At 38.4% G+C, this 16,973-nt stretch overlaps 1 protein-coding gene across 1 annotated transcript in view; it reads left to right on the top strand.

Moving 5' to 3' along the window:
* Positions 1–16,973, top strand: part of Ccdc73 (coiled-coil domain containing 73) — a 114,724-nt gene that overhangs the window by 25,444 nt on the left and 72,307 nt on the right. Inside the window, exons 6-8 of the mRNA XM_057781627.1 lie at positions 11,420–11,458; positions 16,283–16,418; positions 16,608–16,687. Coding sequence (XP_057637610.1) covers positions 11,420–11,458; positions 16,283–16,418; positions 16,608–16,687 — 255 coding nt within the window. The remainder of the gene's footprint in view (positions 1–11,419; positions 11,459–16,282; positions 16,419–16,607; positions 16,688–16,973) is intronic.

Below are 16,973 nucleotides of genomic sequence, written 5' to 3'. Positions count from 1 at the left end.
CAACTAGACAGTACAGGCTTATATAGGGCTTCATAGGGGTGGAGTTTTTCCAGGGTGAAGATTTTCTGGGTGGGAATTGGTCGGATTTCAATCCCAGAGTTTGGACAAGTTTAGAGATTGACTGGATTTTGTTATCAATGATTGACTTGTTTGTCTGCTCAAGGATTGGTTGGTTTTCATACTGAAGCAGAAGACCTCAGTTCAGGGGCAGAGTGTGTCTCCTTGACTCTGGTTTTAGGGCCAAAGTATGTTTCTTTAACTAGTTTTTGTTTCAAGTCAGTGTGTTTCTTTGACTGGCCCTTTTACTCTACACATGTGAAGTCCTGATTTTCTGCAAAGTTAAAGACTGAGAAATGATAGCCTTTGCCCTTAAATTGTTTAGTCTCATACTGGTAATTTATTCAGTACATGTGCACAGAAAGTCTGCTGTGTGCCAAACACTTTTCTTAGTGGGGTGGATACAGCGGTGAGCATAAAAGAGGAAAGATTTCTGCTTTGAGCCTACAAAACTAAAATTAAGTCAAAATGGAAATATTACTGCAGAAAATGTTTTTATGGTTTCAGAGTATTACCATATAGATAGCATTGCTTACCGAGAACAAATAAGAAGATCAAATGTAAAATTGCTGATTATGATTCCTTGGGTTCAGTGTCACTGTGACATAAGGAGCACATACCTTTATCTGTGTAATTTTTTACAACAAGCTTATACCAATCGAACACTGAAGAAACAATGAGAGACTGTCTCAAAAAACAGAACAAAAATTCTAGCATTAACTGAATAATTGCAACATGTGAATTCCTTATTTTCTGCAAATATAAAGGCTAAGAAATTATGGCTTTTGCTCTTAAATTTTTCTCAGTCTCATAGAAAATACAGAAGATATTCAGTTATAATTTGGAGTATCCCATTAAACAGCTGACTTGGGATATTAAAATCTGTCAGTGTTAAGTAGTAGTGGCACACACCTGTAGTTTTGGCACTTAAAAGGCTGAGACAGGAGGTTTATGAGTTTGAGGTCATCTTGGGCTACATACATACCCTGTATCAAAACAGAAAAAAAATTCACTCATAAAAAAAAGCAAAGGCAAAATACTTTTGCTTAGAGAGAAACTATATGCAATACATGGTCCTTGATTGGATCTTGCACCAAGGAAAGACATATCCATACAAAGAATAAGGTTTCAGTGGGGAGATCTGGATAGAACTATTTGTTAGACTCTAAAAATTACTGTTACTATTTCTCTGGGTGTAATTGGTATTGGGGTTGTATAGAACAAAGTCTTTGTTCTTAGAAAATGCTTAAAATATTAGGGGTGAAGTTTTCTGATTGAAAAATATAAAACATTGCTTAGAGAAATAAAAGGTGAGATATGACATGATTATTGAGTATGAGTCAGTAATTTTAAGACTTTGTTTTTGTTCTTCTGTGGACTACTTTTTTCTTGCCTGTATTTCTTTATCATCACTGGAAATTTTAACTAAAATTTACTCTAGTTCATTTTTCTTTTTAATTAGTAAATTTTGTTCTTTCAAGTTTATATATATATTCTGGTCCTGTTCTCTCCTACCCTTTCTTATTTTTTTCTTATCCCAACCAACACCCTGCAGTAAACTTCTTTTCCTGTTTGCTAGTTTTGTTTTTGTTTAGTGTCCCACAGAGTTTAATCAGGACCAATTATGTCAACCTGAGTTTTGAACTGACCATCAGAGCCTGATTAACTCACCAACGGTTACCCACTTGGATATTGTTCCCCTTCTCTCCTAAAATCTGTCAGTTGCCAGCAGATCAGCAGTGTATGGTAGGTCCCAGTGAGTCCATCCCCTTGCCCCATAACTGATCGTTGGGAGAGTCTGACTCTAATCTAGTGCTAGTGCACAACTGCTGAGTTTGTAATTGCTTTGACAGTGTCCTGCTTACAAGATGGGATTTTATATGAACCCACATATGGCTAAAGACTTGATCCCTGTTTCCAAAAATCTAGGAAGAACTGAGGAGCCCTCACAGTCAAGGTTTCTTAGCTGACCACTTGCTCCCCAGGGAACATCTTGCAGTACCTAGGGCAGTGGTTCTGTCGCGGCCCCCCTCGACCAGCAAGGAGGACGCGCAACACCGGAGCTCTTCTTGCTAAGCAGTTTATTCCAGGACTTTATTCACAGCAATCTTTTTCCCTTCTCTCCTTCTCTCTCTCTCCTTCTCGCTCTCTCTCCTTCTCTCTCCCCCAGCCCTTAAGTAGGCCTGGGCCGCCAGCCTCAGATTGCCAGGTGGGCACTGCCCGTAGGTCCATGCATATGCAAGCAGCTGACAGTCATTGCATGATAATAGCATAAGTCAGGCTTTAGCCATAGGGGTTGATTATCACAGAGAGCACTCGCTTTTTGGATCGCGGAGGGCGGGAGCCAGCACCATCAGGTGCGACTCCACGCAGCTCTCTACATTGCCATCAGGTGTGGCTTCATGCAGCTCACTACAGTTCTCTACCTTCCTAATGCTGCAACCCTTTAATACAGTTCCTCATGCTGTGCTGACCTCCCAACTGAAGGCGTAAGTCATAAACAATCCCACACCAGTTTGGAATTATGATTAATAGGGTGGTATTTATTTAAAGGGAAAAAAACTTACAGATCACTGTCCCAGACAACAGCCCTCTGCGCAATCAAGAAGAAGTCTAGTCGCCGGAACCAGAGCAGGAAGAGAGCAAGAAGGGAAGTATCCGCTTTTTTAAAGGGAGAGAGACCACGCCCCAGTGGGCTGGTATCTCAGTGGCTATTGGCTGGAGGAGCGGAAGGACCTTCTGCAACACCCAACCATAAAATTATTTTTGTTGTTACTTCATAAATATAAATTTGCTACTGTTATGGATCCTAATGTAAATATTTTTGGAAATAGAGGTTTGTCAAAGGAGTTGAGACCCACAGGCTGAGAACCCACTGGCCTAGAGAATTCCGTGGACAGTAGATGCTGCTACCATCTAGCAGGCAAGGCCAGGAATGCTACCTCACCCTCCAACACAAAGCACAAGGCAGCCATTGAGAGCAAAGAACTGTCAGGCCTAACACATCAGCAGTGCTGAGTTTGAAAATCTGCCTTAGAGTACCATCAGCAAAAGAGACCGCAACATCGCCTTTACCAGGGGTAAAATCAGAAAACTTACGGAAGAGGAGCCTTGGGCCGCATCTCTCCTCTCCAATTCCTCCCCAGTGGAGTTGGGAGATGCCTTTCCCAGGCTAAAGACAGGTTGGTGAAAGGATTAGGAAGATGACAAGAGGCATGGGCTGCTGTTGGATACAGTCCACAAAGGGAACTGTGGAGACCCTTCTTTAACTAGGAGAGGAGACTCCACGTGGAGCAGTATGACATCTGCCCATGTCAACTCAGGGCAGATGCGCCAAGATCCCTAAATACGGCTAGTATGTTTTGAAATCTCACAAGTCAAAGCATAAACTTTCAGGTTCACAAAGATCGTCTTTGGCATGCCAGCCTGTGGTGTACGTACAGATACATATTTTGCCCCTCCCCCCCATTATTTCTCACCACATAGTGGAGATTTGTTGTGAATCCATTTTATATCACATTAACTTTCCTTCTTTTCCTTTTCCTTTTCCTTCTCCTCCTCTTCCTCTTTCTTCTCCTCCTCCTTCTCTTTTCCTCTTCTTTCTTTTCTCCTCAAAACACCAAATGGCCGATGCAGCCAGGAGGAGATTATGAGGCCACAACTGCTTCCATGGGGGATCAGCAGCAGTTTTAGGGGCCATGGTTGTTGTCAAGGCCATGGCCATGGTTGAGGCCATGGGGCTTGTGGGGGTAAAGCCAAAGAGGAGTGGCTCCTCGTCTCCAGGCTGTGTCACCTAGTTAAGGACATGAAAATCACATCCCTGGAGAAGCTCTATCTGTTCTCCCTGCCCATTAAGGAACCAGAGATTATCGAGCTTTTCCTTGACGCATCCCTAAAGGATGAGGTTCTAAAGGTAACGACAGTGCAAAATCAGACTTGGACTGGCCAGTGGACCAGATTCAAGGCTTTTGTTGCTTTCGGGGACTACAGTGGTCATCTTGATCTTGGTGTTAAGTGCTCCAACAGATAGCCACTGCTATCCGAGGGACCACAATCTTGGCTAAACTTTCCATTGTCCCTGTGCAGAAAGTTGACTGTGGGAACAAGATTGGCAAGGCCCACACTGTTTTATGAAAAGTGACAGGCAGTTGTGGCTCAGTGCTGGTGCATCTCATCCCTGCCTTCAGAGGCACTGGCGTAGTCTCTGCTCTTATGCCCAAGAAGCTACTGACGATGACTACTACATATCAGGCAGGGGCTTCGCTGCCACCCTGGGCAACTTTGCCAAGCCCAGCTTTGATAACATCTCTAAGACCTACATTTATTTGATTCTCAGCCCCTGGAAAGAGATTGTGTTCACCAAGTCTCCTCTGTAGGTAGAGACTGCACTTTTCGTTTCCTGGTTGCCCAGACACGAATAATCACACAGAAACTATATTAATTACAACACTGCTTGGCCAATGACTTAGACATATTCCTAGCTAGCTCTTAAATCTTAAATTTATTCATTTCTATTAATCAGTGTATCATATCACCATGCAGCTTTGGCTTACCAGTAAGGTTCTGGCATCTTTCTCATTTGGTGGTTACATGGCGTCTCCTGGACTCTTGCCACTCTCTCTATGTATATATCTCTTTGTGTTCATCAAGTCTTCTTATCAGGAATTCATTGACTGTCTTGTTTAAACCTGCAACAGAGTCTCTGTTCAGAGGACCTAGACTCCAGCTGTGGCCACCATATAAAGATTTTTATAGAAGAAAAATAATGTTAATTAAGTCTGTTAAAAAAAAAGAAAATAGAAATCACTAACACTGTAACCATTATAAAAACACCCTTTCTAATTTGTGGGTTTTTTTTTTTTTTTTAAGATTTATTTATTATGTATACAGTGTTCTCCCTGCATGCCAGAAGAGGGCACCAGATCTCATTATGGATGGTTTGAGCCACCATGTGGTTGCTGGGAATTGAACTCAAGACCTCTGGAGTCAGTTTTATTGACTGTCCAGAAGCATGAAGAGGAAGATGGATAGAATGTGATTAAACTGGGTAGGGACTATGGCGATAGATGACCTCTATAGCTCTCTCTCATTATTTTCTCACTAACTTCATAGTGTTCTTATATACTATAGGATACTAATGACTTTTGCAGATCTGAAGGCATATTTAATAATTTGCTCTTTTTACTATTGAAGTTTAATGGTCTTAAGTCTCACCCAATCACTCTGATGAAAGAGAACAGAATTCTTGGAGCTGTGACTATGTGTATGTTTTGATCCATGAATAGGTCTTAGCCATTTGAATGATGTTTTCATCAGGAGGATAGAGGACATGTAACACAAAAGGTCTTGGAGTAAATGACAAATGATACTGGAACAAGTTGGCATTGTGAAAAACTGACTCTAAACACAGACATACAGTTGACACAAAATAACAAAATGGATCAGAGACCAAACTGTCAAATATAAAACTATAGCAATTCTATAGAACACAATGTAGGAAACAAATCTAGGAGGGTTTGGCATTGGCTTTTGAGGCATGAGACCAAAGGAATGATCCATGCAGTGACTGTAAACTGGGCGTCATGGAAATGAAAAGTTTCTGCTTTTTGAAAGACTTTCAACATAGTGAAAGACGAGCTCCAGATGAGAAGACAGTATCCACAGAAGGCTCTCCTGATGCAGACATAGTGAAAGACAAGCTCCAGATGAGAAGACAGTACCCGCAGAAGGCTCTCCTGATGCAGACATAGTGAAAGATGAGCTCCAGATGAGAAGACAGTATCCACAGAAGGCTTTCCTGATGCCGGCTGCTCTCCATCACATTCAGTGCTCCAGATGAGAAGACAGTATCCACAGAAGGCTCTCCTGATGCCGGCTGCTCTCCATCACATTCAGTGCTCCAGATGAGAAGACAGTATCCACAGAAGGCTCTCCTGATGCCGGCTGCTCTCCATCACATTCAGTGCTCCAGATGAGAAGACAGTACCCACAGAAGGCTCTCCTGATGCCGGCTGCTCTCCATCACATTCAGTGCTCCAGATGAGAAGACAGTATCCACAGAAGGCTCTCCTGATGCCGGCTGCTCTCCATCACATTCAGTGCTCCAGATGAGAAGACAGTATCCACAGAAGGCTCTCCTGATGCCGGCTGCTCTCCATCACATTCAGTGCTCCAGATGAGAAGACAGTACCCACAGAAGGCTCTCCTGATGCCGGCTGCTCTCCATCACATTCAGTGCTCCAGATGAGAAGACAGTACCCACAGAAGGCTCTCCTGATGCCGGCTGCTCTCCATCACATTCAGTGCTCCAGATGAGAAGACAGTATCCACAGAAGGCTCTCCTGATGCCGGCTGCTCTCCATCACATTCAGTGCTCCAGATGAGAAGACAGTATCCACAGAAGGCTCTCCTGATGCCGGCTGCTCTCCATCACATTCAGTGCTCCAGATGAGAAGACAGTATCCACAGAAGGCTCTCCTGATGCCGGCTGCTCTCCATCACATTCAGTGCTCCAGATGAGAAGACAGTACCCACAGAAGGCTCTCCTGATGCCGGCTGCTCTCCATCACATTCAGTTTCCTCTTAAACCCAGTAAGAGGAAAACAGACAACTCAAATAAAAAATATGCTGTAGATCTAACACAAACCTTACCAAAGATACACAGACAGAAGACATGTGCTCATATAAAAAGATGCTCCACATCATATGCTATGAAGGAATTGCAAAGTAAAGTGTCAAAAATAACACTGTGCTTTAAAATTGAAATAACCAAAATCTAGATCACAGAAAAGCTGTGGAGACAATTTGGCTGTTTCTTACAAAATTCAACATTCTTTGTTAAAAAGCAGAGGAAAAGAGTAAAAAAGAGACTGAAGCATGTTAATAGTGAAAACACTGTGTGTGGTGCTATAGTGCTGGGCACATATCATTACCCACTTGTCCAGACACATAGACTGTTCAAGAGTGAACCCTGTTGTAATCTGTGGACTTTGAGTGATAATGTGTCATTGTAGGCTCACTAATTGTAACAGGCACATAATTTGTGTGTGGGAGGGGAAAAGAGGAAGGAGGGAGGGAGGGAGGGAGGGAGGTGTTAATAGTCAGGGAGGTCATCTAGGTTGTTTCCAGGTTTTGGCTATTACAAACAATGCTGCTATGAACATAGTTGAACAGATACTTTTGTCATTTGATGGGGCATCTCTTGGGTATATTCCCAATAGTGGTATTACTGGATCTTGGGGTAGGTTGATCCCAAATTTCCTGAGAAATCGCCACACTGATTTCCAAAGTTGTTGCACAAGTTTGCATTCCCACCAGCAATGAATGAGTGTGCCCCTTTCTCCACAACCTCTCCAGCAAAGGCTATCATTGGTGTTTTTGATTTTAGCCATTCTGACAGGTGTAAGATGGTATAAAAAAAAAATAGTCAGGGAGGTTGCTCTTGTGTGAGGAGAGCAGGGAGTCTATGGGATATTTGTACTTTTCTCTCAGTTTTGCTATGAAACTGCATATATGTTTTTAAAATCTTGAAAAAGAGACCTACAGCTCTCTAAGTGGAGTCAGAATAATTCTTATCACCCAAATTTTTACCATCCTTCTAATTTTATATAATTCAAGGTTTATATTTTTGTGATGTGAAATTAATACTTTTGACCTTTTAAACTGTGATGACTTCAAGTTTTACCTTCCCCAATAATCTTCATCTTTTCTCCTTTCCATTTTTGTAGAAGATACATTCTGCATCTTCTCAGTGTGCCTTACGTGTCTTCGTACTCTCACACTTCCCTCGTCTCTGTGAGCTTGCTGTGTCTTACGTTGTTTCTTTACATTTATCTTCTAGTTCACTAATTTTTCAACTATGTTTTATTTGTCATGTAACATGTCCATTAAGTTTTTTATTTTATAACTGCATTTCTGTTTTATGGAAGTTCAATTTGGTACACTTTCAAATTTGCCTTTTTTATAGCATCTTATACTTTTCTCATGCTTTTTACTTTGTCTTTTACGTCTTTAATCATATAAAATAATTTTATATCTTTGAGATTTTTATCTCTTATCTCTAATTATTGATGGTCAAGTCTTCCTGTTTGCAGTGTCTGCCTGCTGAGTTTCCCCTTGGAGGTCTTTGTGTTTGATGTGGTTCATAAATTTTAACTTGCTAGCCCCTCTTCACAGGAAGTACATTTTCTGCTGAAACTATGTCATGTAACTTTTCTACAGAACTCATTTAGGATGCTTCCTTTTTTTCCTGAATCTCAAAATGTTAGTGATCATCCCCTGGTTGTGTACACATGCAGGGAATGCTTTATAATACATGTTTAGGGTTTTAGTTTTTCATGGGATAACTTTTATTTTTGAACAAGTTTTAGTTAAAAACAAAGTTTCTTGTGTTGGTATACTGAATGTCTTTGCAATTAGGAGCAGCTCACTGACAATATTTATTGCACATACTACTGGGCTACATAAGGATATTTTTCATACAAATATACATGTACTAGCCCATCTTACCCATACCTCCCCCCCCGTTATTCATTCTTGTTCCCCCAGTTCCACATCTACTTTCATGTCATATATACACATGATTTTATGTGTCTATGTAAAACCTATGAACCACAAATGAGAGAAAACGTATATTTGTCTTTCTGAGACTTATTTTAGTTTACTTATTATGATCATCTCTAATTGTGCCTATTTTCCTGTAAACCACATAATTTATTTTTTATTTTTAGCTAAAAATTCCATTTTTATTATGTACCATATTTATTTACCCAGTCCTCTGTTAGTGGATACCTGAATTCATTCCATACTTAGCTGTTATGGGATTGCTGCAGTAAACATTGGTGCACAAGCATCTCTGTCATATGTTGATGTGCTGGGCCCTATGGGAGATGCTGACTTCCATAGTATCTGGGCCAGTTTGCATTCACATCAATAGCATGTGAACGTTCCTGTTTGTGTACATCCTTGGGAACTTTATTTTTTGAGACAGGGTCTCATTGTGTAACCCTGACTAGGTTGGAACATGCTATGTAGACCAGGTGGTGGTCTTGAACTCACAGAGATCTGTTTCCTCCTGTCTTCTGAGTGTTTGGATTAAAGGTGTACATCACCAAGCTTGGAATTACTTGTTTTCTGAATGACTGTCATTCTGACTGGGTGGGATGATATACACTTAATTTGTGTTTTCTGATAACTAGCAAGAGTGGACATTTTTTAATATTTGTACTTCATCTTTTGATAACTTTTGTTAATTTTATTAGCACATTTATTGAGTGGGTTATTTGATTTTTTGCTATTTAGTTTTTTGAATTTTTTTTATAGACTAGATATTAATCTCAAAGATTTTCTCTCATTCTGTAGGTTGTCTCTTAATTCAGTTGTTTCCTTTGCTGTGGAGAAACGTTTTAGTTTTATGAAGTCCTATCTGTCAGTTGAAGACTGGTTTTATGCTTTCATAGGTACTGTGTTTAGGCAGTTGCATCCTGGTATTCCAGTCTGGGCTAAGGATTTAAATGTGCTAATTATCCAGGTGAAAGTGGACTGCTTTATAGATACATGAGTAATTTTCAATCTTTTATATACCACATTTTATTTATATAGTATTTATTATATTTATACTTAGTTTTCTTCCTTCTTTCTTAAGACTTTAACCACAAGTTGCTGACTCAGGAGGGTCTTTACCGACCATGCAATGAAATTACATTTCCTGATTGTTTTTCTTTAACTCTTACCATGTAGTTTAACTTAAGTACATTGCTTATGGCTTATCTTCCTCAGAATAAAAGTGAGCAAGCATTTCCTGGGTCCACTGTTGTTACTCCCAGTACCTGCATTTATGGACTTTCCTTACAGGGTCCAAGCAGTCAGTATTTACTGAAGAAGTGACATACACATAACTATTCTGTTGAGGTTATGGCAGCTAGCTAAGGCATTTGTTTCATAGTGAATGTGAAACAGTTATTTTATTTTTCTTAAAGTTTAACAAATCTAAGTTATTGAAGAAAATGAGAATTCATACATGGCTGGTTAGAGTTTAGCCTGGTCAGCTATTCTGGAGGACTAAGTGACAATTTTCAAAAACAAAAATGTATCCAGTGTGAGCTGGCCTGCAAGAAAAATATGAAAAAGCAGAGCGACGTTCTGTTAAGGGAAGGCCCAGAGATGAAGGGCTTCTGTCTCTGTCTGATAGCAGAGAATCAGAAGGACCATCCTCTACTATGCCCGGGGATTTGGAGATCTTGCAGCAGAAGCAAATGAGAAAGACATGGGACCCGAGCAGTTGAGCCCTTCACCTGTGTGCCTGGCACCAGGCTCACCATACACCTGCTTCGGTCTGTAGTGGTCACAGGTGGCAGCACCGATGGCATTCCCTTTGCCCCGAGTCAGCAGCTGGTAATCCCTTTGGTGCTTCCTTCCCTCAGGTAGCTTCTCTTTCTCTGGACCACTCCTGAGAGTGAGGAGCTGTACTCCTTCCTTCCTGCTCCAAAGTATTAAAAGTAACTTTGTAATTTTTTTTTTTAAAAAAGAACAAACCTTAGAAATTCTACTTTTTGAAATTTGTTCTGCTGAAATGACTACAAAATTCAAATATAAGCACATTTCAGAATAATTCACATTGTTAAAAAGCTGAAAACCAGGTAAGCCTATAAACATGAGAGGGATTAGGTAAATTGGTGAAGTTAAACATTGGGCTACTATATTTTATATAGCCATTGCAAATTCTAAGAGTCCTACAGACTGGGACATCTTTTGCCGTCATATCCCTCTAGCTCTCCTTTAAAGTTCAATTCACTAAAGCCAGAAGCACTAAAGTAGTCAGTACTTACGGAAGGTCCTGAGATTTTTTTTTTACTTAAAATAATTTTTAGTCCTATGTTTATTTGTTCTTTAATATGTCCTTCAACAAACACTAGTTTGAAGTATCAAACTCTACCAGATGCAGTTTCTTGAAGTTACCATTCTTTAACATGGTATAGTTCTTACCACTCACTGTCTGTCTACTATTACTGGACCAGAAAATACGCTCTTATGGCGAGGGACCTGTCTTATTCAAGCAGTATCCCAGGAACAGATGTAGTGATAGTGTTCCTGTAAATATATTGTGAACAAAGGCAATAAATGTATTTTTAAAGACAGGATCTCAACTATGTAACCCCTTCCTTCCAAGTGCTAGGATTATAGGCACAAGACACTGTACTGCCTTGAATATACTAGTGTTGTAAGAAGAGAGTTAATATAAAAAATTTGAAAAAAGTTCACTAAAAATTGTAATAGATAAATGCCACATTTGGTAGCATGCAGTTTTGATGTCAGAAGGAATTTAAAGTAAAGAATTCTAATAGATTTTCCTTCTCTTTTCAAGGTTTCTCAATATTCTTTACAGAAGAAAGTGGGTGAAATGGTAAGAAAATTGCATAATATATATTTTTACCACTTGGATTAGAACACAAGATCCATAGTAATATTGTAATATAACTGTGACTTTTAGTAAAAAAAAAATTCTAGAAAATTGATACTGGGTATTGTTACAGTTTAAAGGCCTGCCACAATTTCAAAGTCATTATAACTTAGATCAATTTTGCAAATTTATTTGTAGATTTTTTTTTTGAGACAGGGTTTCTCTGTGTAGCTGTGGTGCCTGTCCTGGGACTAGTTCTTGTAGACCAGGCTGGCCTCAAACTCACAGAGATCCGCCTGCCTCTGTCTCCAGAGTGCTGGGATTAAAGGTGTGCACCACCACTGCCCGGCCAGATTTCTTAATGCTTACATATTACAAATAAAATACGAGGCAATGTTCATCCTTTGTTGTTCTACATTCATGATAATTTATGGTATGGTACTTGTTATTGTCCAGGTAAGTATTTGCTTTTTATTTTTATGCATATAAAATTAATATTTACTTTACAGAATAACATTTCATGAAATACTTATTTTTTAATACTCTCCCTCATATTTAAGGAAGAGATTTTTGTTGCTGTTGTTATTGAGGTTTTTTTTGTGGTTTTAATTAAACAGAATTCTCACTATATCTACTTAAATCTTCAGAAGGCTTCTTGGGTGGGCTTATGCTATTACAATCTCATTCTTTGGAATAGACTGTAAAGCAAGTAAAATTAATTTTTGGCTATATTTTGGCTATTGCATAAATAAGAAATGGAGACTGTTGCTGTAACATTGAAAACCATTTTAAATATTTTGCTTCTTGAAATTATTTGAGGTGTTAAAAATAATAGGAAGATTGTTAGGCTTGATTGAATAGAAGATGTGAAAATTCTGTTGCTATTCAACTGAAGAGAATAAAGATGACATTGTCAGACTATTTTAAACTGTGATTTTAATTAAGAAGCTGAAAAACTATATTCCACTTTAGCTGTAAGTACCATGACATTTGTGCTGAAAGTCATCCTCAACGCTACAGTGGTTTTACACAAAATATAGAGAAATTGAATAATGTGCCCTTTGACCTGGGAGATAAGGCTACAGTGAAGGATCAAAGGCCACGTAAAATGTATTTTACTTTATTCCAGTTTAAAATTTCATTGAACAGATACTCATAATCTTTAAAAAAAAACCCACAGAAATATCTCCAAGTTTTTTGTTAGTATATGAATGATAAATTATATTTTTTTCCTGACAGTTGAAAGCATTATATCACTTTTCATTAAAACTATCTTATATATTGATATATTGATTTTCTTGCCCATTCATGGGCAATATTCTTATATAAAAGTTAAAAACCATATTTTTAAACAATATATTTGCCATATAATTCTTAATTTATTATTCTATTCTTATATAATTCTCATGACACTTTCTTTATTCAATGTTATTCTTATTTTATGAAAGTAGAACATTATCTTCTATACTATTTAGCACTATGGCAAATAGTCAGGAAACAGGATAGACATTCTAATATTATCCAGACAGAACTTGTAGAACAGCAGAGTATCCTAAAATGAGTAACTTAAAAATAGTATTGAGAAATTTTAAAGATGTCCATGACTCCATAGAGGTGAACATTTAACTCCTAACAAATGCCAATCTACAGGGAGTTCAAGAAACTGACTTCCCTGTAAAGGTGGAGATATGCCCCTACAGAAGCTAACACATCACAGATCAAAATACTTTTCTGTCTATCTCACCTTGGAAAAGTCATGATCATTACCAATAATAATGCAACAAAATACATTGAAAAGTAAATTTGGAACATCAAATTAGCCATTACTACAACTTGACCACTGAGGAAAATTCTATTGTATATAGTGGCAGCTGGTAGTGCACTTAGTTAAAGTTACAGATGACCATTATGACTGTACACTACTGTCTGCTTAATGTAGTAAAACCTTGTCCACTGCCCTTTGAGTCATGTTTGGCTTCTCTTTGTATATTACTTCCCTTTAAGGAAAGAAAAGAAGAAAGATGTCTTCTTTCAAAATTTCAATATTTCAGTGTTAAAAGTTTTGATAAAATTCAGAGTGACAGTACGTTTTCTTTCAGAATAAAATGTCTCAGTTTATATTGTTGATCTGTATATATTTGTGTCTGTGCACAGTGTGCATGCCTTGTGCCCACAGGTTCAAATGTCAATATATGACCAAGAGAACTAAAGGTGCCCATGGAATTTAAAAGTCTTAATAGTATTTATTTATCATGACCAGTGAATAGTCTGGAGTATCTGAAAAGCAGAATTTTATCATGCAAATCAATGAAATTTCTTTTCCTTGGATTTCACTTTGGCATGAAGCCAAGGATTTTTGGACTAAGTATATTACAGTTCAATATATATGTAGTTCTATGGATAAGGAGTGCCTGTGAAAGGAATCTCCAGACTTCGTTGTGTTTTTCACTAACAAGTTTATTAACTTTTATAGATTTTGACTGCCTACTTACTGCTTTTTAGCTAAAAGGCTAAGGAGACTGCTGTGGGATCATAAATTAATATGTAATAGACAGTGTTCTCTTAAAGACTACATTAGTATGGATTGAAAGTGAAAATGTCCTTGACTTGAAAATGTTCCATTAGATTCCAGTTAAACTGGGTTAGATTTTTGCATATCTGGTAAGAATTAATGTAATTCTCTTGTGAGAAATTAATGGTATTTAAATATAGTTCATTATTTTCTGTTGCTTAGTAATTGATAATAGTAGTGACCTAAGTGGATATAAATTTGTATTAATTTGTGGTATTAATCCTTCTCAGTAGGATTCAAATTTTACCAATTATGTCTCCAATTTTAGTATATTTTCTATGATGTTATATTGTCTTTCTGCCACTGCAAAGTATTGTTATTGGTCCCTATCATTCCATTTTTTTTATTAATTAATTTATTTAATTATTAAAGATTTCTGCCTCTTCCCCGCCACCACCTCCCATTCCCTCCCCCTCCCCCAATCAAGTCTTCCTTCCTCCTCAGCCCAAAGAGCAAGCAGGTTTCTCTGCCCTGTGGGAGGTCCAAGGACCACCCACCTCCATCCAGGTCTATTAAGGTGAGCATCCAAACTACCTGGGCTCCCACAAAGCCATTACGTGCAATAGGATCAAGAACCCATTGCCATTGTTCTTCAGTTCTCAGTAGTCCTCATTGTCCATTATGTTCAGCGAGACCGGTTTTGTCCCATGCTTTTTCAGTCCCCGGCCAGCTGGCCTTGGTGAGTTCCCGATAGAACATCCCCATTGCCTCAGTGTGTGGGTGCACCCCTCGCAGTCCTGAGTTCCTTGCTCGTGCTCACTCTCCTTCTGCTCCTCCTTTGGATCGTGAGACTTCAGTCCAGTGCTCCAATGTTGGTCTCTGTCTCTGTCTTCTTTCATCGCCTGATGAAGGTTAATATTCAGGGGGATGCTTATATGTTTTTCTTTGGGTTCACCTTCTTATTTAGCTTCTCTAGAATCACGAATTATAGTCTCAATGTCCTTTATTTATGGCTAGAAACCAAATATGAGTGAGTACATCCCATGTTCCTCTTTTTGGGTCTGGCTTACCTCACTCAGGATAGTGTTTTCAATTTCCGTCCATTTGTATGCAAAATTCAAGAAGTCATTGTTTTTTACTGCTGAGTAGTACTCTAATATGTATATATTCCATACTTTCTTCATCCATTCTTCCATTGAAGGACATCTAGGTTGTTTCCAGGTTCTGGCTATTACAAACAATGCTGCTATGAACATAGTTGAGCATATACTTTTGTTGTATGTTTGGGCATCTCTTGGGTATATTCCCAACAGTGGTATTGCTGGGTCGAGAGGTAGGTTGAACCCGACTTTCCTGAGAAACCGCCACACTGCTTTCCAAAGTGGTTGCACAAGTTTGCATTCCCACCAACAATGGATGAGAGTGCCCCTTTCTCCACAACCTCTCCAGCAGAGGCTATCATTGGTGTTTTTGATTTTAGCCATTCTGACCGGTGTAAGATGGTATCTTAATGTTGTCTTGATTTGCATTTCCCTGATTGCTAAGGAAGTTGAGCACGATCTTAAGTGTCTTTTGGCCATTTGAACTTCTTCTGTTGAAAAGTCTCTGTTCAGCTCAGTGCCCCATTTTATAATTGGATTGATTAACCTTTTACGGTCTAATTTCTTGAGTTCTTTGTATATTTTGGATATCAGACCTTTGTCAGTTGCGGGGTTGGTGAAGATCTTCTCCCAGTCAGTGGGTTGCCTTTCTGTCTTAGTGACAGTGTCCTTTGCTTTACAGAAGCTTCTCAGTCTCAGGAGGTCCCATTTATTCAATGATGTCCTTAGTGTTTGTGCTGCTGGGGTTATACGTAGGAAGTGTTCTCCTGTGCCCATGTGTTGTAGAGTACTTCCCACTTTCTCTTCTATCAGGTTCAGTGTGTTTGGACTGATATTGAGGTCTTTAATCCATTTGGACTTGATATCATTCCATTTTTTATTACATTTCTGCTTCGTGTGTGAGGATGGGGTGTGGTGGAGTATGCGCTCACTTGGGTCAGAGGAGAACTTGTGAGGCTGGTTCTCTTTTCCCACCATGTGGTTCCCAGGGCCTGAACTCAGTTCATCGGGCTTTGTGGCAAGTGCCTTTGCCTACTGAGTTATCTGTCTGACTCCTTGTCATTTGATTTTGAAAATTATGTATCATCATTGTATCTTTATACATACATGTAACATGACTTGCTTATGAAAATCAGAGGGCAACTATCAGAAGTTGTTATAAATGTATGTGTATGGTTATTTTATATATAACTTCAAATTTTTTCTTGAAAATAGGAACAAAAGGCCCATTTACACCATCTAGCTAAAGAAGATTATCACAAGCAACTGAATGAAATTGAAAAATACTATGTTAAAATAACAAATCAGTTTGGATTGGTGAGAGAAAATCATGTAAAGTTAGAACAAAATGGTAGGTTGATATTTTATCTAAGTTTGTATATTCAGTAGGGAATATTTAGTGGGCTTCCTTATTATTAGTAAATTAAACTTACCTGATAGCAAATGGCAGTTTAATGGAAATTAAATTAAGTTAGCATTATACATTGCATTAGGACTGTTTTATTTATATAATCTGTTTCTGATATCTTTTATGTTACAGTACAAGAAGCAATACAGTTAAACAAAAGACTTTCCACCTTAAATGAAAAACAAGAATCTGAAATAGACAGTTTAAAGAAGGTACGATTGATGTATTAAGCAAAAAAAACCTATAGTCTAAAATAATTAGTCTTATAAGATATTATGGAATATTGCAAGAAAACAGTTGAGTAATTTTTTTTGATAGAAGTTAGCAAAATATAAGTTCATAAGTATTAGGTATGATTATAGCAAATATAATGCATGTTTTTCCATCTATTAAAAAATATTATTTTTTCAATTTATCATCAGAGGTATGGCCTGTAATTCTTAGGGAAATAGGAATAGCCTGTAAAAAAATTTACTGTGTCAGCTAGATAGTTTGTTT

This window comes from Chionomys nivalis, chromosome 9, assembly GCF_950005125.1.
Source record: "Chionomys nivalis chromosome 9, mChiNiv1.1, whole genome shotgun sequence".
Taxonomy (NCBI): Eukaryota; Metazoa; Chordata; class Mammalia; order Rodentia; family Cricetidae; genus Chionomys; species Chionomys nivalis.
The sequence above is the reverse complement of the archived record's forward strand: the minus strand, read 5'-3'. Positions and strand labels throughout refer to the sequence as shown.